Consider the following 25007-nt stretch of genomic DNA (forward strand, 5'->3'; position numbering starts at 1 on the left):
CTACAAGGCGTCAACTTGGGCTCCTTTAATCTGAGCATATTTACAATACAATCATTTCTGCAGAACAAATACAATTTCTCTCTCCACAGATGCTGCCAGACCTGCTGAGTTTCCCCAGTACTTTGTGTTGTGTTTATGCTTCATCCATCAACACATACCATTCCTTTCTCCCTTGTGCACTTGTTTAGCTCTATCTTGAACGAATGTGTCTAGGGTGTTCATCCATTCCAAGTAGTAGCAATTTCCTCATTCTAAACAGTTCCTGGTGGATAGGTTCCTTTTGCACGCACTTCATTTTCTAATCGACCTATTCATGGATGTTAGTTCATATCTTTGGAGCAGGTTGGACTTGAACCCATGCCTTCTGATCCAGTGGTATATGGGCACTGCCCCTGCACCATAAGAGCCCCCCTCTTGGATTGATGAGTGACTTTTTTTTTGTCCGTTTCTGGTCTTGCTGGCAAGTGAAAGCAATAGTGTTCCAGAAACCTTATAAAAACCTTTTATAGTCTTAAAAACCGTTGTCAGGTTACCTATCCTGACGGCTGGCACCTAACACAAGAAATTCATCGTCTATTTGTAGAATTGGAACCAGTTGACAAAACTGTTTGATTTCTTTTTAGTTTTACATCTTATATTAGTTACACTTCATACTTGGATTTGAAGGGTGATGTAACGTCCATCCATCTTTCTATTAAGAGTTTTGTATTGTTACGAGTTGACCACACTCATTACTGTACTTAACTGGAAAATAGAGAAACTCTGTATGTGTCCAATTGGAAGGCAATGTTTTGTGACTTGATGCCTTCAGACTTTGGCACACAGCAGTTCTATTCCATCCTTTATATAAGTAAAGCTAGATCTGGGAAAGTATAAAAGATGTGCATTATTTTCAACCACAGGAGGTCCTAAAGCTCATTTCATCCCATTAAGTACTTTTTAAGTGTACTACAAAGACACATGGCAGATAATTTGCACAAGATCTCACAAGCAACAATGCAGTAATGACTGGGTATTTGTTTTAATGGTGTTGATTAGATAAGTATTAGGATGGGCGCATGGAGTCAGATAGAGTCATGGAGGTACGCAGCATGGAAACAGACCCTTCGATCCATATCATCTGCACCAACTAGATATCCTAAACTGTTCTAGTGCCATTTGTCAGCACTTGGCCCATATCCCTTTAAACCCTTCCTATTCATGTACCCATCCCGATGTCTCTTAAATGCTGTAATTGTACCAGCTTCCACCACTTACTCTGGCAGCTCATTCTATACATGCATAAAGACCTTGCCTGTTTATCCTATCCATGCCCCTCTTGATTTTATAAACCTCTGTTAGGTCACCACTCAGCCTCCGACACTCCAGCCTGATCAGCCTATCCCTATAGCTCAAATCCTCCAACACTGGCAACATCCTTGTAAATCTTTTTTTTTAGATTAGATTACATTACAGTGTGGAAACAGGCCCTTCGGCCCAACAAGTCCACACCGACCCGCCAAAGCGCAACCCACCCATACCCCTACATTTACCCCTTACCTAACACTACAGGCAATTTAGCATGGCCAATTCACCTGACTTGCACATCTTTGGACTGTGGGAGGAAACCGGAGCACCCGGAGGAAACCCAAGCAGACACGGGGAGAACGTGCAAACTCCACACAGTCAGTCGCCTGAGTCGGGAATTGAACCCGGGTCTCTGGCGCTGTGAGGCAGCAGTGCTAACCACTGTGCCACCATTCAGAAATGGTTTTCTGAACCATTTCAAATGTCACGACATTCTTCTGATAGGAAGGAAACCAGAATTGCACGCAATATTCCAAAAGTGGCCAAACCAATGTCCTGTATAGTCGCAATAGGACCTCCCAATTCTCATACCCAATGCTCTGATCAATACCAAACCATACCAAATGCCTTCTTCATTATCCTATCTACCTGTGACTCTACTTTCAAGTAACTATGAACCTGCACTCCAAGGTCTCTTTGTTCAGCAACACTTGCTAGGACCTTACCGTTAAGTCCTGCTCTGATTTGCTTTTCCAAAATATAGCACCTCACATTTATCTAAATTAAACTCCCACCTGCCACTCCTCAGCTCATTGGCCCATCTGATCACGATCCCATTATAATCTGTTCTCGTGCTGTTCCCAGAATGGAATGTTTTGCACCAACCTAAATGGGGCTTTGTTTAAATGTCTCATCTGAAAGTCTGCCCTGGGTTCATGCAACACTCCTTCAGAACTACATTGGAAGGTCAGCCTAGTTTATACGTGCAAATCTATACTGTAGTACTTCTCAGCCCTCTGACTCAAAAATAACATCGCTATCCTTGTAACTGTAACTGAAATCGAAAAACTGCTGCATGCATTTAGCAGGGCAGGGCGGAAGAGGGAGGGAAGAGGCAAATTGTTTCAAGTAATGATTGACCCTCTAATCAAGAGTTTGCAACCATGAAATGTGGATGGTATTCACCTTTTCTTCCCTGCTCTTGCACATTGCATTCAACACTGACCAAAATTGCTGCTGTTCAGAAAAAGACATGGAAAACGTTATGAGTCTAGTTGGTGAAAAAAGTGTCCCTGTTGACTTTCATGCATGGTGCTGTGTTCCTTGACCTCACTAGGCTTGCTAATCTGACCATGAACAGCCATTGGGAGCATGCTAACGTGATTGAAACATGTTTGACCAGGGAAGAATAAAAGTATGTAAAATCTTTTACAAATGATCATCTGGGGATAACATTGACAATTTAAACAAAATTCATTGAGATGACTTAACCAAAACTAGCAGATGTTAGAGGCAAACCATGTTTAACTAACTTGGAATTTTTGATGAGATAACCAGAGTTTGATGAAGTTAATAATCCTGTAACTGTGCTGTATTTGGACTTAGAAAAGGTGTTTGATAAAGTGCTATAGTGGGCAGCATGGTGGCAGTGAGCAGCACGGTGCTGGAGATCAGAGCTGAAAATGTGTTGCTGGAAAAGCGCAGCAGGTCAGGCAGCATCCAAGGAACAGGAGAATCGACGTTTCGTGCATGAGCCCTTCTTCAGGAATGAGGAGGGTGTGCCAAGCAGGCTAAGAAAAAAGGTAGGGAGGAGGGACTTGGGGGAGGGGCGTTGGGAATGCGATAGGTGGAAGGAGGTTAAGGTGAGGGTGATAGGCCAGACAGAGTGCGGGGTGGGGGGAAGAGGTCGGGAAGAAGATTGCAGATCAAGGAGGTGGGGATGAGTCCGAGGGTTGGGACTGAGATAAGGTGAGGGGGGAGGGGAAATGAGGAAGCTGGGGAAATCTGCATTCATCCCTTGTGGTTGGAGGGTTCCTAGGCAGGAGATGAGGCGCTCTTCCTCCAGGCGTTGGGTTGGTTGGTGCGGGTGTCCCAGAGGTGTTCTCTGAAACGTTCCGCAAGTAGGCAGCCTGTCCCCCCAATGTAGAGGAGGCCACATCGGGTGCAGCGGATGCAGTAAATGATGTGTGCGGAGGTGCAGTTGAATTTGTGACGGATACGGAAGGATCCCTTGGGGGCCATGGAGGGAAGTGATGGGGGAGGTGTGGGCGCAAGTTTTGCAATTCTTGCGGTTGCAGGGGAAGGTGCCGGGAGTGGAGGTTGGGTTGGTGGCCACAAATTCACCTGCACCTCCACACACATCATTTACTGCATCCGCTGCACCCAATGTGGCCTCCTCTATATTGGGGAGACAGGCCGCCTACTTGTGGAACGTTTCAGAGAACACCTCTGGGACACCCGCACCAACCAACCCAACCGTCCCGTGGCTGAACACTTTAACTCCCCCTCCCACTCCTCCAAGGACATGCAGGTCCTTGGCCTCCTCCATCGCCAGACCATGGCAACACGACGCCTGGAGGAAGAGCGCCTCATCTTCCGCCCAGGAACTCTCCAACCACAAGGGATGAACTCAGATTTCTCCTGTTTCCTCATTTCCCCTCCCCCCACCTTGTCTCAGTCCCAACCTTCGAATTCAGCTCCGCCTTCTTAACCTGCAATCTTCTTCCCGACCTCTCCGCCCCCACCCCCTCTCCGGCCTATCACTCTCACCTTAACCTCCTTCCACCTATCGCATTCTCAACGTCCCTCCTCCCTACCTTTTATCTTAGCCTGCTTGGCACACCTTCCTCATTCCTGAAGAAGGGCTTATGCCCGAAACATCGATTTCCTGCTCCTTGGATGCTGCCTGCCCTACTGCGCTTTTCCAGCAACACATTTTTCAGCTCTGATCTCCAGCATCTGTAGTCCTCACTTTCTCCTGAGATACTAGAGTGCATCAGAAACTGAATGATGTTGTACATTATTTTGTGGATTAGACAAAGATCTACAATGGAATTCCTCAGGTTTGGCAGAAGGATGGAAACTTATGGATGATAGTAAAATGAAAGGTATGTCTGTTAGTTTGATCTTAGTGTAGGATAAAAGGTCAGCACAACATCAAGGACCAAAGGGCCTGCACTGTGCTGTACTGTTCTATGTTCTATGTTAGCGGATGCTGATTCATGGTGATTTGCAAAAGAAGCACTGGTGACTTGAAAAGGTTTATTACGCAACAAGTGGCTAGGATCTGCAACTCTCTAGATTGTTACGGACGTGGATTTGGTTGTGGTTTTCAAAAGGAAATTGGATAAGCACTTGAAGAGATGATGGAAAAGGCCTGAGGTGTGAAACTAGCTGAGTTACTCATGCAAAGAGCTGGCATCGACAGAAGGGTTGAGTAGCCTCCTTCATGTAACCATTTTATGAATATTTTCTCTGCATCTACCAAATCTTTCATAATTCTCTAGCTGTTTGTTGGTTGTCACTTCTTAGTCCTGTGTTTTTAAGGGAAACAAGCAAACGCCCATTCATTGTTTCCTGAATGCTATGCATTCTCAGTTCCTGTGACTTCGATAAGTATAATCTGTTTAGACCATAAGACCATAAGACATAGGAGTGGAAGTAAGGCCATTCGGCCCATCGAGTCCACTCCGCCATTCAATCATGGCTGATGCGCATTTCAGCTCCACTTACCAGCGTTCTCCCCGTAGCCCTTAATTCCTCTCGACAACAAGAATCTATCAATCTCGGCCTTGAAGACATTTAGCGTCCCGGCTTCCACTGCACTCCGTGGCAATGAATTCCACAGGCCCACCACTCTCTGGCTGAAGAAATGTCTCCGCATTCTGTTCTGAAATGACCCCCTCTAATTCTAAGGCTGTGTCCACGGGTCCTAGTCTCCTTGTTTAACGGAAACAATTTCCTAGCATCCACCTTTTCCAAGCCATGTATTATTTTGTACGTCTCTATTAAGTCTCCCCTTAATCTTCTAAACTCCAACGAATACAATCCCAGTATCCTCAGCCGTTCCTCATATGTTAGACCTGTCATTTCAGGGATCATCCGTGTGAATCTCCGCTGGACATGTTCCAGTGCCAGTATGTCCTTCCTGAGGTGTGGGGACCAAAACTGGACACAGTACTCCAAATGGGGCCTAACCAGAGCTTTATAAAGTCTTAGTAGTACATCTCTGCTTTTATATTCCAACCCTCTTGAGATAAGAGACAACATTGCATTCGCTTTCTTAATCACGGACTCAACATGGCGACCAAAACTTGATTTTGTTTATTCATCTACACGATTCATTGCTTATTCCTAATTGTCCTTGAGAAGATGTTGGTCAGTCACTTTCTTCAATACAATTGAGTGGCTTGGTAGGTATTTACTCCTAAACCACATTGTTGTGCGTATGGGGTCACGTAGGCCAGTGTGGGTAAGGATGATGTATTTCCCTGCTCGAAAGAATGTTATTGAACCAGGCCTTTTGAGAAGCTGATAGTTTCATGGCCTCAATTACTGTACTTGCTTTTTAGACCAGATGTGTTGAATTCAAAAGAAATTGTGGGACTTAACCATTTGTCTGCGGATCTAGTATATTACTGTATCTTTGTCTAGATAAGGTTCTTTATAACTTAATGTTTCAATTTTAACTTTTTTTTAAAAGCACTTCTCTATAGTAATGGTAATGTATTCTTTTCTATTCTTTAGCATCAACAGACACTACTGAACCAATTGAGGGAAGTCACTGGTACCAATGACATACAGTTATTGCAACAAGCTTTACAGGTAATATATAGCTTTTAAGAAAGCAAGAAAAACCTTCTTGATCAACTTACAGCTACATTGCAATTTTTTGAGCTTAATGTTCCCAACTCTCAAAAGACTGAGTAACTGGTGGTATGAGGTTGATGTGACTGGCAAGAGAAGTAATAGAGCATAGAACATTACAGTGCAGTACAGGCCCTTTGGCCCTCGATGATGCGCCAACCTGTGAAACCAATCTGAAGCCCATCTCACTGACACTATTTCATTTTCCATATGCCTATCCAATGACCATTTAAATGCCCTTAAAGTTGGTAAGTCCGCTACAGTTGCAGGCAGTGCGTTCCCTGCCCCTACTACTCTCCGAGTAAAGAAACTACCTCTGACATCTGTCTTATATCTATCACCTCTCAATTTAAAGCTATGCCCCCTTGTGCAAACCATCAACATCCAAGGGAAAAGGCTCTCACTGTCTATCCTATCTAACCCTCTGATTATCTTATATGTTTCAATTAAGTCACTCTCAACCTTCTTCTCTCTAACAAAGACAGCCTCAAGTCCCTCAGCCTTTCAGTGTAAGACCTTCCCTCCATATCAGGCAACATCCTTGTAAATCACCTTTGAACCTTTTTCAAAGCTTCCACATCCTTCCTATAATGCGGTGACCAGAACTGTACGCAATATTTCAAGTATGGCCGCAGCAGAGTTTTGTCCAGCTGCAGCATGACCTCATGGTTCCAAACTCATTCCCTCCAACAACAAAAGCTAATACATCATATGCCTTCTTAACAACCTTATCAACCTGGGTGGCAACTTTCAAGGATCTCTGTACATGGACACCGATTTCTCTCTGCTCATCTACGTTACCAAGAATCTTACCAGTAGCCCAATACTCTGCATTCCTGTTACTCCCTCCAAAGTGAATCACCTCAGACATTTCCTCATTAAGCTCCGTTTGCCACCTCTTAGCCCAGCTCAGCTGCTTATCTATATCCCTCTGTAACTTAGAACATCCTTCGGCACTATCCACAACTCTACTGACCTTAGTGTCATCCGCAAATTTACTAACCCATCCTTCTACACCCTCATCCAGGTCGTTTACAGATCTTTGCGGTACACCACGAGTAACTGAACTCCAGGATGACCATTTCCCATCAACCACCACCCTCTGTCTTCTTTCAGCTAGCCAATTTCTGATCTAAAGCACTAAATCACCCTCAATCCCATGCCTTCATATTTTGTGCAATAGCCTACCTTATCAAACGCCTTACTGAAATCCATATACGCTACATCATCAGCTTTACCCTCATCCACCTGTTTGGTCACGTTCTCAAAGAACTCAGTAAGGTTTGTGAGGCATGACCTACCCTTCACAGAACCGTGTTGACTATGCCTAATCAACATATTCCTTTCTAGATGATTATAAATTCTATCTCTTATATTCCCTACAGTGTGGAAACAGGCCCTTTAGCCCTGCATGTTCACTGAAGAGTAACCCACCCAGACCCATTTCCCTCTGACTAATGCACCTAACACGATGGGCAATTTAACATGCCAATTCACCTGACCTGCACATCTTTGGACTGTGGGAGGAAACCGGAGCACCTGGAGGAAAACCACGCAGACACTGGGAGAACATGCAAACTCCACACAGATAGTCGCCCGATGCTGGAATTGAACCTGGGTCCATGGTGCTATGAGGCAGCAGTTCTAACAGCTGAGCCACCATGATGCCCCTTATAACCTATTCCAACACTTTACCCACAACCGAAGTAAGACTCACTGGTCTATAATTAACTGGGTTGTTTCTACTCCCCTTCTTGAACAAGGGGACAGCATTTGCTATCCTCCAGTCTTCTGGCACTATTCTTGTCGACAGTGACAACATAAAGATCAAAGACAAAGCTCTGCAATCTCCTCCCTAGCTTCCCAGAGAATCCGAAGATAAATCCCATCCGGCCAAGGGGGCTTATCTATTTTCGCACTTTTCACAATTGCTAACCCCACCTCCTTGTGAACCGCAATCCATTCTCATCTAGTAGCCTGTATCTCAGTATTCTCCTTGACGACATAGTCTTTTTCTAGTGTGAATACTGATGAAAAATATTCATTTAGCGCTTTCCCATCTCCTCTGACTCCAAGCACAACTTCCCATTACTGTCCTTGATTGGCCCTAATCTTACTCTAGTCATTCTTTTATTCCTGCTATACCTATAGAAAGCCTTAGTGTTTTCCTTGATCCTATCCACCAACGACTTCTCGTGTCCCCTCCTGGCTCTTGTTAGCTCTCTGTTTAGGTCTTCTGGCTACCTTGTAACTCTCAGTCACCCTAACTGAGCCTTCACGTCTCATCCTAACATAAGCTGCCTTCTTCCTTTTGACAAGATTCAACTTCCTGAGTAAATACAGAGGCATGATTACAGCAAGTTGTCATGATCTGTAATGAGTTGTCTGAAAGACTGGTGGAAGTGAATTCAATAACTTCGAAAAGAAAATTAGATATTTTAAAGTAAAAGTTGCAGGTTTATGGGTGGGGCTAATTGAATTTTTAAAATGGTTAATCACATTAGTACCCTCATAGAATCAGGCTAAATGCCTCCTATATTGTAATTTTTCTGAATCCATGCTTCCAGCTGAGGCCCAAGTTGTCATTAAAAGAAAATTTAAAATTCTCACAAGGAAAGTGAGATGTTGTTCATTCAGGATGTTCTGTTCAGCCAGAGAGTCACTGAGATCTACAGCACAGAAAAAGGTCACTCGAGTCTGCAACGATTAAAAACAACCACCACAAACGAAATTAGTGCTGATGTTCTTGTCTGAGCTTCGAAGCATTGTAATTGGAGTAATGGCTTCCTGCCAGTGACAAGTCAGAATGTTTGGTTGTGTGCAGAATATCATATTCAGCCACGGATGAGTTACATACCAATGAAAGGTCACAGCATTTTAGATGAGCATTTAGTTGCTAAGACACTGATCACTCTAGCAGTATTATAACCAGGTTTGTTCAGCATGATAATGCCAATATCCCAGCTGAAAAACATTTAATCAGATCACTTCAGTGTACAAATTAATCCTTTTATTCTGTATTAATTTATAACCTACATAATGGTCTTGCATCAACTACCACTAATCAGTTTGGAATTATGTCATGCCTTTAATGTTCACCATTGCCAGTAACAGACGTGTAACCAACACTACTTTGCCCTGAATTCAGCAGAGTGCAAAATGGAGAGGGATCCTTGTGTCCATTCTTATCATTGGATCATTTAGATTGGGCTTTGATTTTGTAGAATTATATAGCACAAAAGACCATTAGCCACTGTGGCATTACTGGCATTTTGATGTAAGTGTTCAGTTAACCCCTCTCTCCTTCATGTAAATTTGAGCAGTAGGTTCCCTTCCGTAATTAGTGGACCTGTTCTGGGCAGTATATTCCAGATCACAATAACTTGTTGTGTAACTAAAAATCTTGCAGTGCATTATCCCTGTTTTTCTAACATTTTATTCAAAAATGAGAAATCTAACAGTACAGCTTTCCCTTTGGACTGTGTTGAGTTGCAGCCAAGATTATATGATGCGCAAGTCCTGCTGTGGATTTGAACCGGCACATTTCTGATTCAGATGTGAGTGCTCGCATGTGAGCCAAACTAACCTGTCAAACCTCGATTTTAACCAAGAAAAAAGATGAGATAGTAACAGAACAAAATTGACAGAGATGTACTCAGTTTAATGAAAGCTTAAAGCAAAATCTACAATGGGTTGTGTTCTGGGCGTGTCTCTCGGACATGATATGAAATGCTGTCTTTCTGCTTGAGTAACTTTCGGAGTCCTTCCCATCAAAACACATTTTCTTATTTTGTGAAGAAAATAAGTTTTCTTCATTCTTAGGTTCTGGGCCTCACTGGCAAGAGGCCATTAAGTGACCATCCCTTTTTATACTGAGGGGTTGGTGGTGGACCTACGTGAACCATTACAGTCCATGATGTTTTTAATTTTTGGTTTGATACAACTGAATGACTTTGTGTGCATGATGGCCTGACAGCAGATTTCTTCCCTAATTAGTTTGCCTGTTGGATTTTTACAGTAATCTGACAGCTTTGTGCCTACCTTTGCTTTTCATTTATAGATTTTATTGACATATGATCACAGGACATGTGGCACAGGAACAGACCATTCAGCCCAAAGAGTCCACGCCAGTGTTTATGCTTTACTTGAGGTGCCTCCTATCTTCCTTCATTTAAATCTCTCATCATAACAATTTCTTCCTTTCTTCCTCAAGCACTGACCTCGCTTCCAATTACATCCAGACTGTTCACTTTAACCACTTACTGTGGTAGAGTTCCACATTCTCACCAATCTCTTTTTAGGTGAAGGTTTCCTTGATTGGTTTTCTTGATGGCTATCTTACATTCATGGTCTCTAGTTGCGACTCTTCCCCACAAAAGGCAATATCTAGTCTGTCAAAATCTTCCATAATTTTAAAGGTCTCCATTATTTCATCCCTTCAATCTTTTTTATTCCAGCCTGTCAGTAATTTCAAATGTCCGAACTTACAAATTAGAAGCACAGTAGGCTGTTCAGTCCTTTGAGTGTGCCCTGATTTAAAACCCATTTTAAATGAGGTGTTCTAATTTTTCTTTTTAATGATAACAAGACTAAGTCTTGGTGTTACTAATAAAAATACTATGTAGGTTGAAGTTTGCTGCAAGGCACTAACTCACCTTGGAACTCATACGGCACAGACCCTGATCATGAGCTTATTACAACAGCAACAGGACTTGCATTCATCTCATTCCTTTTAAGTTGGGAAACACACTCAGTAAGCTTCCGAAAGCTAAATAAAATAGTCAATGGTGTATCAAAGAAGGAACCCATAAGGCATGAGGAGCAAAAGCTTGATCAAAGATGCTGATTTTAAGAAGTTAAAGGAGAATACTGCAATAGAAAGCAGATGTGTTCAGAAAATTCCAGACCGAGGTGTGCTTGTCTCAAGACACAGGTTCTGTTAGCAGGACGAAGGTGACCAAAATCACAGAACTTGTATATCTAGGGATGGGGCTTGGGGGAGGAGGGGGGAGTATGGGGAGCAGTGCTGCAGAGATGGAAGCAGACAGTTGCTGTTAGAGAGACACTTCTGGGGTTAGAAGTTCAGCTTCAAGTCAACTAAAACCTGAAAGTTACAACGTGCTTTCAGCAAAGATGTTGGACACGCAGTCTTTCAGCAGCGGATGAATGAGTTGAGCTGGATGCTTTTGGTATATATGCAGATGTTGACCTCATCTTTGTAGATCATTTTGTCCAAAAATAGTAGATGAGGACAATGGAGAGGCCATGGAATAGGTGCTTCCCCATGACTCTTCCTCCAGCTTGATTGCTGCTTTCTGTGTGGTGCTGATTCATTCCAGCCTATCTCTCTCTTTGGACTCATTTTGGCATTGGATTCTTTAATCAAAGTCCAGAGCTTTGTCCACTGTTAATAAGACTATAAACTGTAGGAGTAGAAATAGGCCAGTCAGCCCATTGAGTCTGCTCTGCCATCATGGCTGTTCTGATAATTCTGCTACTCTGCTTTCCACAGAATCAACGTAGCGAATTTTCTTTGGGCTTCCTCCAATGCCAGTGCAGTCAGTTCTGATAGAACACAATAGTTCTGTTCTTGTGTGATCTTGCATTATAAGAAAATCGCATATTAGCTGCGTCATTTAAACTAATGGGTCCAGAATTGGTTTATAGTCAATACAGGTAAGGAAAGTTTGCATTCTACAAATAACGGTCTTAATTCTTTGGTCGCGTTAAACCCAATTCGCATTGAAGGAGCACATGTTATAGCAGAACCGACTGTACATCTGTCTTTCGATAAGGGGCACAGAACTATTCACAGTATTCCAGTGGTGGTCTAACAAGTGCCTCCCTATTTTTACACTGTATTCCCTTTGGAAATAAAGACCATTATTCCATTTGCCTTTCTTATTACTCACTGAACATGGATGCTAACTTTTTGTGATATGTGGATGAGGATACCCAACTCCTTCTGTTCTGTAGCTTTTTACAGTCTTTCTCCATTAAAATAATATTCAACTCCTCCTGCCAAAGTGAATAATATCACATTTTCCCACATTAGCCAAGTTTCTGCCCACTCGCTTAATCTGTCTATTCCTCTTTGCAAAAATTTTGTGTCATTCTCACCAGCTGCCTTACCATCTATTCTTGTTTCATCTGCTAACTTGGTGATAGTACATTAACTTTCCTCATCCAAATCATTAAACAAAAATAAATGAGCTGCCTTCTTGAACCGCTGCAGTCCATGTGCTGTAGGCTGCCCCACAATGCCCTTAGGGAAGGAATTACAGGATTTTGACCCAGCTACTGTGAAGGAACAGCAATATATTTCCAAGTCAGGATGGTGAATGGCTTGGAGGGGAACCTGCAGGGTATTCCCATGTATCTACTGCCATCCTGAAAACTTCCCCCTCACATATCCTAACTCTGACTTCTATTAGTTAGCCAATTCTCTGTTCATGCTAATATATTGCCTCCAATTTCATGGGCTGTTAAGTAGCCCGATGTGCATTACTTTACCAAATGCCTTCTGAAGATGAAACTATATTACATTCATTGCTTCCCCTTTATCCATCCTGTATGTTACCTCCCAAAAGAATTCTAGTAAGTTTGACAGGCATGATTTCCCTTTCATGAAGCTGTGTTGACTCTGTTTTATTAAGTGTTTCTAAATGCTCTGCTATTACATCCTTTATAATAGATGTTACCATTTTCCTATAGCAGACGTTAAACCAACTGGTCTATCGTTACATGTTTTTGTCTGCTCCCCTTCTTAGATGTTACATTGGAAATTTTCCAAGCTTCTGGATCTTTTCCAGAATCTAAGGATTCCTGGAAGGTTGCTACCTGCGTATCCAATACCTTTGTATCTACTTCCTTTATTATCCTAGAATACATCCCCAATCAGGGTCATGGCCCTTTCAGTCTTTAGTCCCATTAACTTCTCTCGCATTTTTTCTCCAGTGGTGGTTATTGTATTTGTTTCCTCTCCTCCTCTTATCCTTTGGTTATTTAATCATTTTGGAATGCTGTTAGTGTCTTCTACTGGGAGGACTGATCCAAAGCATTTATTCAACTTCTCTGCCATTTTCTGCATCTCCATGATTCATTCCCCAGCCTGAATGTAATTCTCGTGATTTTTGCAGGCAAGTAATGGGGATCTTGCAGAAGCCGTTTCTTTCCTGACAGAGAAGAATGCCAAAGCACCACAACAGGAAGAAGCCTACTTTCACACAGGGCAAACCAGCAATGATCGTTACATCAGTGTGGGAAGCCAGGCTGACACAAGTAAGTGGCATATGGAAGAAAGACTTGTTATGAAATTGAAGCCTGAACAACAAAGCTGCCATAAGGATGAATAAAGAATATTTATTGCCACCTAATATTGTAGTGTCTGAGCTTACTGGCATATCTGTTTACCAACTTTAATATGGATGACGAGTTATTTCAGTATTTGCCTCATTTGTCAATCATTGTATTTCAGTTGTTTTGCATAATCATGTTCCCAAAGATGTAATAGTGACCAAAGAAGTTAATGATGAACACTGGAATCCTATTGTTACATTTTTGTTCAGTGTGCTCGGTTGAAAATTTGCAAACTGTGTTTGATTGAACTTTATGAAACAACGATATTACTCTAAAAGCTGAACTCAGTCTTTTAGAAATGAAGTTAAGAAAAGCTTTGACATGAGAAAGACATTTTTAGTTTCAACCTTCCTTCAGTAAAGGGGAATTAATGCTGGATCATCATTAGTCATCTATCATTAATCTGGGATCAGTAGATTTTGAGAACCAAGGCTATTAAGGGACATTTGGCAAAGGGGGATCAAAAGAGCTAGGCTGCAGGTGGTAAATTTAAGTAACCTGCAGAAAATGCTATGAATTTTATGCTTCACCTCATGTGTTCATATATTTTCTTGGGTTTACAGATGGAAATAAATTTACAGTAAATGATCTCACGATAAGCGTCTTTGGCTATTAACAGTTTGAATGATCTGCAGAGTAGGCCCTGGTAAATTTGCAAGGTTTAGGTCGAAAATGTATATTTTTCTTGGTTTCCATGTGACTGAGCTCTCGTGGCTTCCACATCATTCATGACAGAGTCATGGAACCATAGAGTCATACATTATAGATATAGCCCCTTTGGCCTAACATGTCTGTGCTGAACAACAAACATGCAACTACACTAACGTGTTTACTAGCTCTTGGTCCATAGCCTACTATGCCCTGGCATGTTAAGTTCTCTTCAAGATTCTTCTTAAATGTTACTTGAATATCTGCCTCCACCACCCTCTCAGATGGCACATTCCATATATCTACCACCCACTGGATGAAAAATTTATTTCTCTGATCTCCCCAAAAACCACTTGTTTTTTTGTCTTAAACTTATGCCCTTCAGTCTGAGACACATTTGCTTTCTCATTGCAACATCCATATGCACAATTGTGTGACCTGGGCAGTAGATCTGTAAAATGTAAAATCTGTAAACCCAATGCAGTTTTGACTTTTCAGAAAAGTGAATCTGACAAGCACTGTGACAAGATGCAATTAGAGTAAAATTCAGATACTTACCTGTTACAGTTATATGTAGTTGAACAGAGTAACATTTCCAGATTCTAAATTTTTGTAGTACATTCTGTCTCTAAAAAACTTTATTAATGCATTGAACACATTATTTTCTTCTTGAGTTGAAATGTCACATGTCTGTGATGTCATTTTGTCCCAGGCTTTGGCCAGAACTTTTTTTTCCTATGTCCAGTGTTGAGAAGTAGTGATGTCACTTTAAAGAGTCTCTTGTCTTGAAAGCTAATCCTGCTGTTATTAAACATTCAATGTTCACTCAAGAAAGAAAACCTGGATATGTCCAAGAAAGTCTTAAGTTTTTGATCAGCTATGTGAAATCATTGCCTGATTTTAATTGTGCTCTCAAATATTGGTTTTGCATTATGGGCTTTGGTTACCCACTTAATTGTATTGTGCATGTGTAAGAAACTTGTAACATAGTGCACCCAGTCATAGCTGCCAGTTTCTCTATATTGCCTATTCTAAAAACTGGAACTAACCACATTGCAGGCTTCGGTTTCTGTTTAATGTGTGAATTTGGTGGTTGGGTTCTGATGCAAGTAAATGGTCATCTTTGGCCAACCATACTTTGTAAGTTGCTCCATTCATTTATGGAAATGTTTCTTTGCGGAAGTAAGAGGGGATATTCCCATAATTCTCTCTCTTTCCATTCCCTCTTCTCTCTTATTGGTTCATTGCTGGAGTGAACACGGAACGTAATTAAAGCGATGAAAATTTGTGTCTGTGGAATAACTGGATTCAAATGTTCCCAAAGTCTAATTTCCCAACAACATTTACTGAAACCAAAAATGGGAAAATTGAATCATTTTTTCCCTACTTTGTCATGTCATGCAAAGGCCAAATCTAACCCTACTGCAGTCAGTCCAAGAGCATCTAACGCTCTTGAGCGCATATTGGGAATTGAAACTGGGATTAGCTAGTCTCTAAGGCTCCACAGAATTACATTGTGTCAGTATTTTTAACTTCCATCTGTTTTTCTCCTTGCTAAATCATCGAATTTGGCAAAGTGGCTCAGTGGTTAGCACTTCTGCCTCACGGCATCAGGGACCTGGGTTCAATTCCAGCTATGGACTACAATCTGTGTGGAGTTTGCACATTGTCCCCAAGTCTGTGTGGATTTCCTCTGAGTGCTCTGGTTTCCTCCCACAGTCCAAAGATGTAAGGTCAGGTAGATTGGCCAGAGTAAATGCAGGAATACAGGGATTGGGTAGGGGTTGGGTATAGGTGGGAAGCTCTTTGGAGGGTGGGTATGGACTCAGTGGGCTGAATGGCCTGCTTCCACACCACAGGGTTTCTATGATTCTATGATTGTGGCTTTCTGAGCTAAGTGGCCAATTAGTCCTACTCCCCTAATTATTGATTATTGAAAAGCAATTGATAATCATGCTCTGTAACTTTGCAATTTTTCCATTTCAAGTATTTTGGCAATTACTATTGAATTTCTTTCTTTTCTTGTCAGGCAGTCCACTCTAGATCTCAACAATGCACTTCATTTAACAATAAAATCTGATCTCTGCCTTTTTTTTTGGACTACTTACCATTCTTTTCTCGCTACACCCTTTACCAAGTGGTTCTAATTCCGAAACGTTCTTACTCTGAGGAAAGATCCCTCAAAGTGTTAAACCTGTTTGATTCAAGTACAGGGCATTTACAGCTTTTTCATTTTTTTTCTACTTTGGATTTAGAGCACCTGTGATTTCTAAAAAAAACCTTAGCGAGTTGTGAGATTCTTTTTTGCTATACTACTTCTTTGATTTCCTCTTTGATCAAAAGCTCCTAAAAGCAGCCTTATCACTCTGTATTTTGTTCAAAACGTCAGTACTGTTCTTGCTGTTGTCTTTTCTGTAGATGTTTTCATTCTTGAATAAATATACTTAATGTGTAACACACTTAATTCATCAATCTGGGATAAAAAATAGGCCATTCAGCCTCTTGAGTCTGTTTTGTCACTCATTGAGATCATGGCTGACCTCACCAAACTCCATATTCAGCTTTTTTCCATGTCCAGTAATATCTTTAGATATTAAAGTCTAGCCATTTGGTAGTACAAAACCTAAATATTCCATGAAATTGAATTTTGAGGAATTATATTGACAACCTATTTAAGATTATCAGTCATGCTTACATTTATGTGTACTGGAAGCTACATAAATGCAGACAAAAAGAGCATGTGCACGCACTGTGCCCTTTCAACTCAACAAAGGCTTTTTTTTTAGATTACATTACAGTGTGGAAACAGGCCCTTCGGCCCAACAAGTCCACACCGACCCGCCGAAGCGCAACCCACCCATACCCCTACATTTACCTCTTACCCAACACTACGTGCAATTTAACATGGCCAATTCACCTGACCTGCACATCTTTGGACTGTGGGAGGAAACCGGAGCACCTGGAGGAAACCCACGCAGACACGGGGAGGACGTGCAAACTCCACACAGTCAGTCGCCTGAGGCGGGAATTGAACCCGGGTCTCAGGCGCTGTGAGGCAGCAGTGCTAACCACTGTGCCACCATGCCGCCCATGGTTCATTCTGGTTCTGGTTCATTTCTCAATGCCCTGATCAATCAGAGTCGATTTGAAGTTTAAACAAAGTAAGGCGGTTAACCATCAATCACCATTAGTAGTTGGATTGTTCAGACAGCGTCTCTACCACCAATCCGAGTCCACTTGCCAACCATCAACTTGTATTGTATTGTATTGCCATAGTCTTACCAGACTATAGGGCTTCTCTGTCATTAGAGAGAAGTGGCTGGTGGTGATTTAACCTGAGGGCCACTCGACCTCAGGCGAGGGAAGAGGTTGAGAAGGAGTGCGCTTCATGGTAACCTCAAACTGGTGATAGGAATTGAATCCACACTGTTGGCATCACACTGCTCTGCAAACCAACCAACCAGCCAACTGAGTCAACAGCGCACATTTCTAATGCAGCAGAGGTTGCAGGATTCCCATTGAATTGAAATGTCCTAAGAGCTCAAGAAGGAAAACTTCAACTGTGACATTTTCTAAGAAGTGTGTAGATGTCCTGCCTTGAATTTCCAAAAACATTTGATAAGATGCCTCATCAAATGTTAGTGCTGAAAGTAAAAATTCATGTTATCGGGATAATGGATAAGCCTGGACATAAGTTTGGCTGGGTGGCTGAAAGCTGACAGTATGTTCAAATGGGTCTTTGCCTGGCAGAATGTGACGCGTGGAGTCCAGTGTAGAATTGGGCTGGGGCCTCAACCTTTTATAATTTTATAAATAACTTTGAGGAGGTTTGAGGAGGCTGAAAGCTTACCAACTAAATTTGCAACTGATGCCATTAAAGGTATAAAAGTATATTGTGAAGAAAACATAAGGCACTTGCAGATGAATGCAGGTTGAGTAAGTGGGCAAAATGTTGGCAGATGGACTGCAGTGTGGGAAAGTGTGAAGTTGTTTGTTTTGGCTGGAAGAATGAAAAATCAGAATATCACTTAGAATGAGGATAGCTGCAGATTTTCAGGGCACAAGCAATTTAGGTATTGTATTGCATAAATCTCAAAATTACTTTATAGGTACAACACATAATCAGTGAGGCTAATTGGATATTATCCTTTATTGTGTAAGGAGTCTCAACTAAGTAAGGCTATTATGTTTCAGTTACACGGGGCATTGGTTGGACAGCATCTTAAATGCTTTGATCTCCTTATTGAAGGAAGGGTGTAAATTCATTTAAGGTGCTTGAGAGGAGGTTTACTGGATTGGTAGCTGGAATTGGGTGAGTTACCATATAGGATAGGCTGACCTTGTGTGAAGGTGGAATTTGAAACATAAAACAGATCAGTCAGAACTTATTGAATGGTGGGGCACACTCTAGGAGCCAAATGGTCCTCTTCTGTTCCTATTTCATATATTTGGATGTTTAGCAATACTCACCAAAAGATCTATCAATTTTAGCAACAAAGAAGTTGAAGTCACCTAAGTTGAAGTTGCACCCAAGCAGATTCTGTTGACTGTGATTGTGCCCAGGCAACCCAAGTGCTGAAATATCTCCTTGGACATCTCTCCTCCCAGACCTATGCAACACTGAAGATCTGAAGGTCTTCAACTCTTGAACCAAAGCCTGTATGGAGCAGTGGTGAAGGAGAGTACCACAATATAAAGAAGATTGTTTCAGATTTATCATTGTTGTATTATCAGTGTTTGTGAAGAAGCATCTCATCCATAGTCATTCTTTTTGCATTGAAATACACCAAAGCCAGTCCTGAAAGATCTTGCTTGAATTGTTAGACCATGTATCTCGTCTTAGTGAATAACAGAAGTAGTTTCTGTTTATCCACCTTATAATTTTTCCTTAATACTGGATTTAAAAAAAACTTGAAACAAACACTCACTAAGTGTCTCGATTCCAGGGAATGCAATCCAACTTTAAATAATCTGTCCTTGAAATAGAAATCTTGGATTTTTCAGCACTTGGGCGGCACGGTGGCACAGTGGTTAGCACTGCTGCCTCACAGCGCCAGAGACGCGGGTTCAATTGCCGCCTCAGGCGACTGACTGTGTGGAGTTTGCACGTTCTCCCCGTGTCTGCGTGGGTTTCCTCCGGGTGCTCCGGTTTCCTCCCACAGTCCAAAGATGTACAGGTCAGGTGAATTGGCCATGCTAAATTGCCCGTAGTGTTAGGTAAGGGGTAAGTGCAGGGGTATGGGTGGGTTGCGCTTCGGCGGGGCGGTGTGGACTTGTTGGGCCGAAGGGCCTATTTCCACACTGTAAGTAATCTAATCTAATCTAAAAGTGTCAGCATTGTGAATCTTCACCGTGCTTCCTCTGAGACCAATACAGAGGAACCTCGATTATCTGGCATTTGATTGTCTGAAATTCGGATTATCCAGACAACATTGCAAAGTCCTGATGCTTGGCTAAACTGTGTTATCCAGTATTCGATTAATCGAACTTTAGTTTTTCCAAACAAAATACTCCCCGCCTGTGGTGTTTGGATAATTGAGGTTCCTCTGTATATCCTTTCACAGGTGCATTGTGAATGCCTACAGCACACCAGCTGTAGCGCAACCAACATTTTCTATTAAAGCCAAAAGAATTGCGAATAATGTAGATCCAAAAATAGGAGTTTCTGGAAAATCTTAGCAGGTCTGGCAGCATCTGTGAAGAGAAATCAGTGTTAACGGTTCAGGTTGTGTGACCCTTACTCAGTACTGGCAAGATTTTGTATGATTGAGTTATAATTTATACAGGTAAAAACAATGACTTCCTGATGAAAGGCTTCTGCCCGAAACGTCGATTTCGAAGCTCCTTGGATGATGCCTGAATTGCTATGCTCTCCCAGCCCCACTATTCCAGAATTATAATTTATACACCAAGCTCCCAGAGTTCTGTTCCTCAGGATACATCATTCCATTAGCATTAAAAAATGAAAACTAGGGGCTGGAGTAGGCCGTTCCGCCGTTAAAATCTAAACCAACATTCAGTGTGATCATGACTGACTGTCCAACTCAGTCCCCTGCTCTTCCTTTCTCCCCATAATCTTTGATCCTTTTAGCCCTAAGAACAATGTTTTGGATTTGACTACTTTCTGTGGCAGAGAGCTCCACAGGCTCACCACTCCCTCACTTTTTGATTACTTTTAATCAACTTTCTTGATGTACTTTTGGACCTGATCTTGATGTTTTAATAGATTTTAAATTGCTGGTGTTAGTGAGCAGGCCTGTGATTGTTGTGTTTGGTGTTCACTCTATTGAATTATAGCACCTAGATATTCCATATTGTTTCCAATAAAGACAGTCATTGTTTGTACCTGAATAAACCAAGTTCTGTTTTGAATTCAGGCATTTCTAGGATGTTTCAGTGATGAAATCCTGTATGTCTATTGCATTTTCTGGGAAAAATATAGATATTTGCCTTTGATTAAGCCCAAGTTTGGAAGGACAGAATCTCTAACTGCATTGCTGGATGTTTTTCTTTCTAATTTGAATGTTTCATCAACCCAATAAATCATAGAATAAGAGATGTACAGCATGGAAACAGACACAACACAGTTCAGGTGAAAACTATCTCAAATATTCAGCCCTCACTTTCCACATACCTGGGGCCAGTGCATAGAGATTGTAGAACATAAACAATAGAGTCATAAAGGCAAATAGCTCATCCATCCTAAATGAATCTAGACCCATTTGCTCATATTTGGCCCATATCCCTCTAAACCCTTCCTCTTCATATACCTACCCAGATGCCTTTTAAATGCTGTAATTGTACCAGCCACCACCACTTCCTCTGGCAGCTCATCCCATACATGCACCACCCTCGCTGCAAAAAAGTTGCCCCTTCGGTTACATTTAAATCTTTCTCCTTTCACCTTAAACCCATGCCCTCGAATTTTGGACTCCTCTACCACGGAGAAAAGACCTTGACTATTCACTCTATCTGTGCCTCTCATGATTTTATAAACTTTTGTAAAGTCAACTCTCAGCCTCCGACAATCCAGGAAATTATTTGGCTAATCATAGAATTATGAAAATCCTTACAGTGTGGAAGCAGGCCATTCGGCCCATCAAGTCCACACCCACTCTCCAAAGAGTGATCCACCCACTTAACCTATTTCTGTAACTCTACATTTCCCATGGCTAATCCACCTTACCTGCACATCCCTTGTCACTATGATCTATTTAACACGACCAGTCCACCTAACCCGCACATCTTTGGACTGTGGGAGTATATGCAGACTCCATGCAGGCAGTCGCCAGAGGGTGGAATGAAACCCAGTGCTAACCACTGAGCCAACCTACCACCCCAAACAACCAGGGCTTGTCTGAGATTTCAACCCGGGATGCCTTGCATGCCAGTTGAATACAAACCCTGAAGCAAGAATCATCTCCCTAGACTTAAGTGCTTGTACTTTGCTGAAATCCATGTTGCTGTAGTAATTTCTCCACATTCTTATTTCATTCAGAGTGACTCTCTAACCCCCACAGCTCACCCTTCATCCCTAAAATATAAATTTGTCTCTAAATCAAGGGTGTTGTTTCTCACAATTCTAGATGTTATTGACCTTACGGGAGATGACAAAGATGACTTACAGAGAGCAATCGCTTTGAGTTTGGAGGAGTCGAACCGAGCCTTCAGGGAGACTGGTATAACGGACGAAGAGCAAGCTATTAGCAGGTAAGGGGTCAAGAGAATCTTAAGCAAAGGTTGTTAAAATCATCCTTTTAATGAGACGTTGATGCTGGGGATAGATCTATGTGCAATTATGCTATTTTAATAGAATGCTGGCAGGAGGCCTAAGAGAGAAACCCAATGTGAACTATGGGAGTGACCAGACTGTCCTGTGAATGGATGAAAAAAGATGCCAGGTCAACTTAACTTTCTTTCTTGGGAGCTAGAAAGAGCAAGAATAATCTTCAGGACCCCAGGAAGAATTCCTGTCTTCTGTTGCTTCCTTGTCCCTCTCTGTCCATATCTTACACATTTGGGAAACCCTCTGCGACCACCACGTCCTTGTCTCTCATCCCTACTAACCACACTCCAGCATATGTCCTATCCTGGGAACTGTGCCTTTCTGTGTGTACCATCCAGCTTTTGCTCTGATTTCAGTTCTGGCCTAAGAAGTTTGAGATGCTGTGCAGTATTCACAATTGGTGCCATATCACCTGTCTGTCTTCCAAGACCCCATTGCACTGAATTCGATTTTGATTTTGAAGTCAGTGATAGGCATTCCTCAGTCAAATTCAAAATGGATTAAAAGGAAAAGGAAGTGCCCTCTACTCTTGTCTGAGCAATGTGCTAATCTCAGAAAAGTGAACCCTAATGACAATATTTTTCTTTTCCCATAACATCCTCAACATCCCACCTATTGTTTACAGTAACTGAGCATGGGTCAGTTTTGTTCTGTCAACTTTGAGACTGTGCAAACTTTGTATTCCCTCTTCGCACATAGCCCTTGTAACCAGACAGAAAAAGAGAAAGATCGCTAAACTCTCAGGATTGTGAATCTTTGGAGTTCTCTATCACAGAAAACTGTGCATTCTCTATGATGAGCAAATGTTTAGAATTTTAGGGATTCTTAAGAGTTCAGGGATGATGAGATCAGTGTCCGATGTGATTTTGAATAAAATTTCTTGTCCCTAATTCTTTACCCTCTGTGATGAAGAGGTAGAGTCTCTGTGTTTGGGTATGCTGTCCAGCTGCCTTAAGTTACCTTAGCTCTGAAGTAGCCATTTCTCTTATGAGCAGAGATATTGTTTTGACAGGCCAATCACGGTCCTATCCTCACCTCACTAGTCACACATACACTTTTAGCTGCTTATTGGATTCCAGTCAAGGTGTAAATCTGATTTTCCAGACTTCAGGCAGAAGGAGTTTGGTTTAGCTAAACTAACGCAAGTATACCACTGAGCAGTTCACCATTTACATGAATTGCATTCGTAATATTTTTGCAGACATATGTGATTGTAAACTATTATGATTTTGTTTCCCGGGTGTGCAATGACTGACTGGCTCACTAGCTAAAATTAACAGACTCCCATGGAACATTTTGCGAAATCCCTTTAGAGTGGAGATACCTTCTGAACTCCCATGTGCATCAACACTCAGTTATCAAAAAAAACTCTTCCCATGAAGATTTGATTTTATAATTACCTGGAAAAATGTTTACAGAGACTCATAAAGAGTCTCTGTCAAAATCTTGTGACTTTAATTCCTACTTCAGAGACTTGAGCACAGTATTCAGGCTCGTGTTTCAGTGCAGCGCTGAGGGAGATGGAGATGCTGTCTTTCAGATGAGACACTTAACTAACAACTTATCTGCAGAAATGTCCTTGACCTGAGACATAATTCTGTTTCTTCCGAAGCAAATGTTGCCAGATCCTGTTGAGTATTTTCGGCATTTCTGTAACTCACACGCCCTCCCAGATGTAAAAGATTCCAAAGCACTGTTGCACTAAAGAGCTGGGAAGTTATCCCAGTTGTCCTGGTCAGTATTTATTTCAAAAACAAAATGACCTCACAGAAAAATGATCTGCTAAGTATCTAATTGGTGTTTGTGAAATCTTACTGTGTACAGATCTACTGCTGGCTTTTATGTGTCAACAGTGACAGCAGTTGAAAAGTACTTCATTGGCTGTAAAGAGTTTTCAAATGTCTTCAAATTATAAAAGAAGCTACAGAAATTCCAAATAAAAACTGCAAGAATTGCGGAAGCTGTAAATCAGAAGCAAAAACAGAAATTGCTGGAAAAGCTCACCAGGTCTGGCAGCATCTGTGAAGAGAAATCAAAGTTAATGTTTCGGCTCATGTGACCCTTCCTCAGAAGGGACCCTAAATGTTAACTTTGATTTCTCTTCACAGATGCTGCCAGACCTGCTGAGCTTTTCCAGCAACTTATGGTTTTGCTACAGAAATTCAAGTTGTGTTTTCTCTAATTCAGATTTTGTTATTGAGAAAGAGTATACAATGAATTTCTGTCTTTCTTAAACAGTTTGACATCATTTTAATCCAGCTTTGGCTTCAAAGTATGACTTGAACAACCTGTGCTCATCCGAAAAGTACGTGATTGAATGTTGTGATACTTTTAGAGCACAGTTTATTCAATGTCTTGCAATCTGATTAGGCGCTCAGCCACGTGGGTTTGTCAGTGTGAAAGATTGAGCTTATATTAGACATTTAACTGGTCATTCCAGAAGTGGAAACTGGAATGGCAGTTGCCATTCGAAAATTACAACAAATCAAAGAATTGTGGATGCTGGGAATTAGAAACAAAAACAGAAATTGCTGGGAAAACTCAGCAGGTCTGGCAGCACATGTGGAGAGAAAACAGGGTTAATGTTTTGGGAATGGTGATCCTTCGTCAGAACCTTCAGTGAGACTGAGTTAAATATAGTGAGACCTTCACATGACTAAACATCAACCAAAATTTGATACTGAGTCACATTAGAGCATATTAGGACAGATGATGTAAGCTTTGGTCAAAAAAGTTTTAAGAAACATCTCAAAGGAGGTGAGAGAGGCAGAGAAATTTAGGAGAAACTTCCAGAGCTCACTCCTCAGGCAGTTACAGGCATGGCCATCATTGGCAAAGTGATTAAAATCTGAGATGGTCAAGGTGCCAGAACCAGAAGAGTGCAGAGCTTTTGGAAGGTGATAAGGTTGATTAGAGAGAGGGGCTCAAATATCAGTTAATTTTGATGTATAGGCAAGCCAAGACACTGAGTTCAGGACGCTGACAGAAGTGCTCATATTGAAGCACAAACCATTCTGAATGGGCTTGACAGGGCAGACACTCGAGATTATCTCTGCTGGTT

At 41.7% G+C, this 25007-nt stretch overlaps 1 protein-coding gene across 3 annotated transcripts in view; it reads left to right on the plus strand.

Annotated features, from left to right (window-relative positions):
• The window catches only part of usp25 (ubiquitin specific peptidase 25), a 212928-nt gene that overhangs the window by 35437 nt on the left and 152484 nt on the right, over window positions 1-25007 (plus strand). For all 3 annotated transcript variants that reach the window (XM_043701413.2, XM_043701414.2, XM_043701415.2), the window contains exons 2-4: window positions 6034-6111; window positions 13293-13434; window positions 21747-21870. In XM_043701413.2, the coding sequence (XP_043557348.2) occupies window positions 6034-6111; window positions 13293-13434; window positions 21747-21870 (344 nt within the window). The remainder of the gene's footprint in view (window positions 1-6033; window positions 6112-13292; window positions 13435-21746; window positions 21871-25007) is intronic.

Source organism: Chiloscyllium plagiosum, unplaced genomic scaffold, assembly GCF_037043375.1.
Source record: "Chiloscyllium plagiosum isolate Xiang-an unplaced genomic scaffold, Cpla_swu_hap1 HiC_scaffold_12, whole genome shotgun sequence".
Classification (NCBI taxonomy): Eukaryota; Metazoa; Chordata; class Chondrichthyes; order Orectolobiformes; family Hemiscylliidae; genus Chiloscyllium; species Chiloscyllium plagiosum.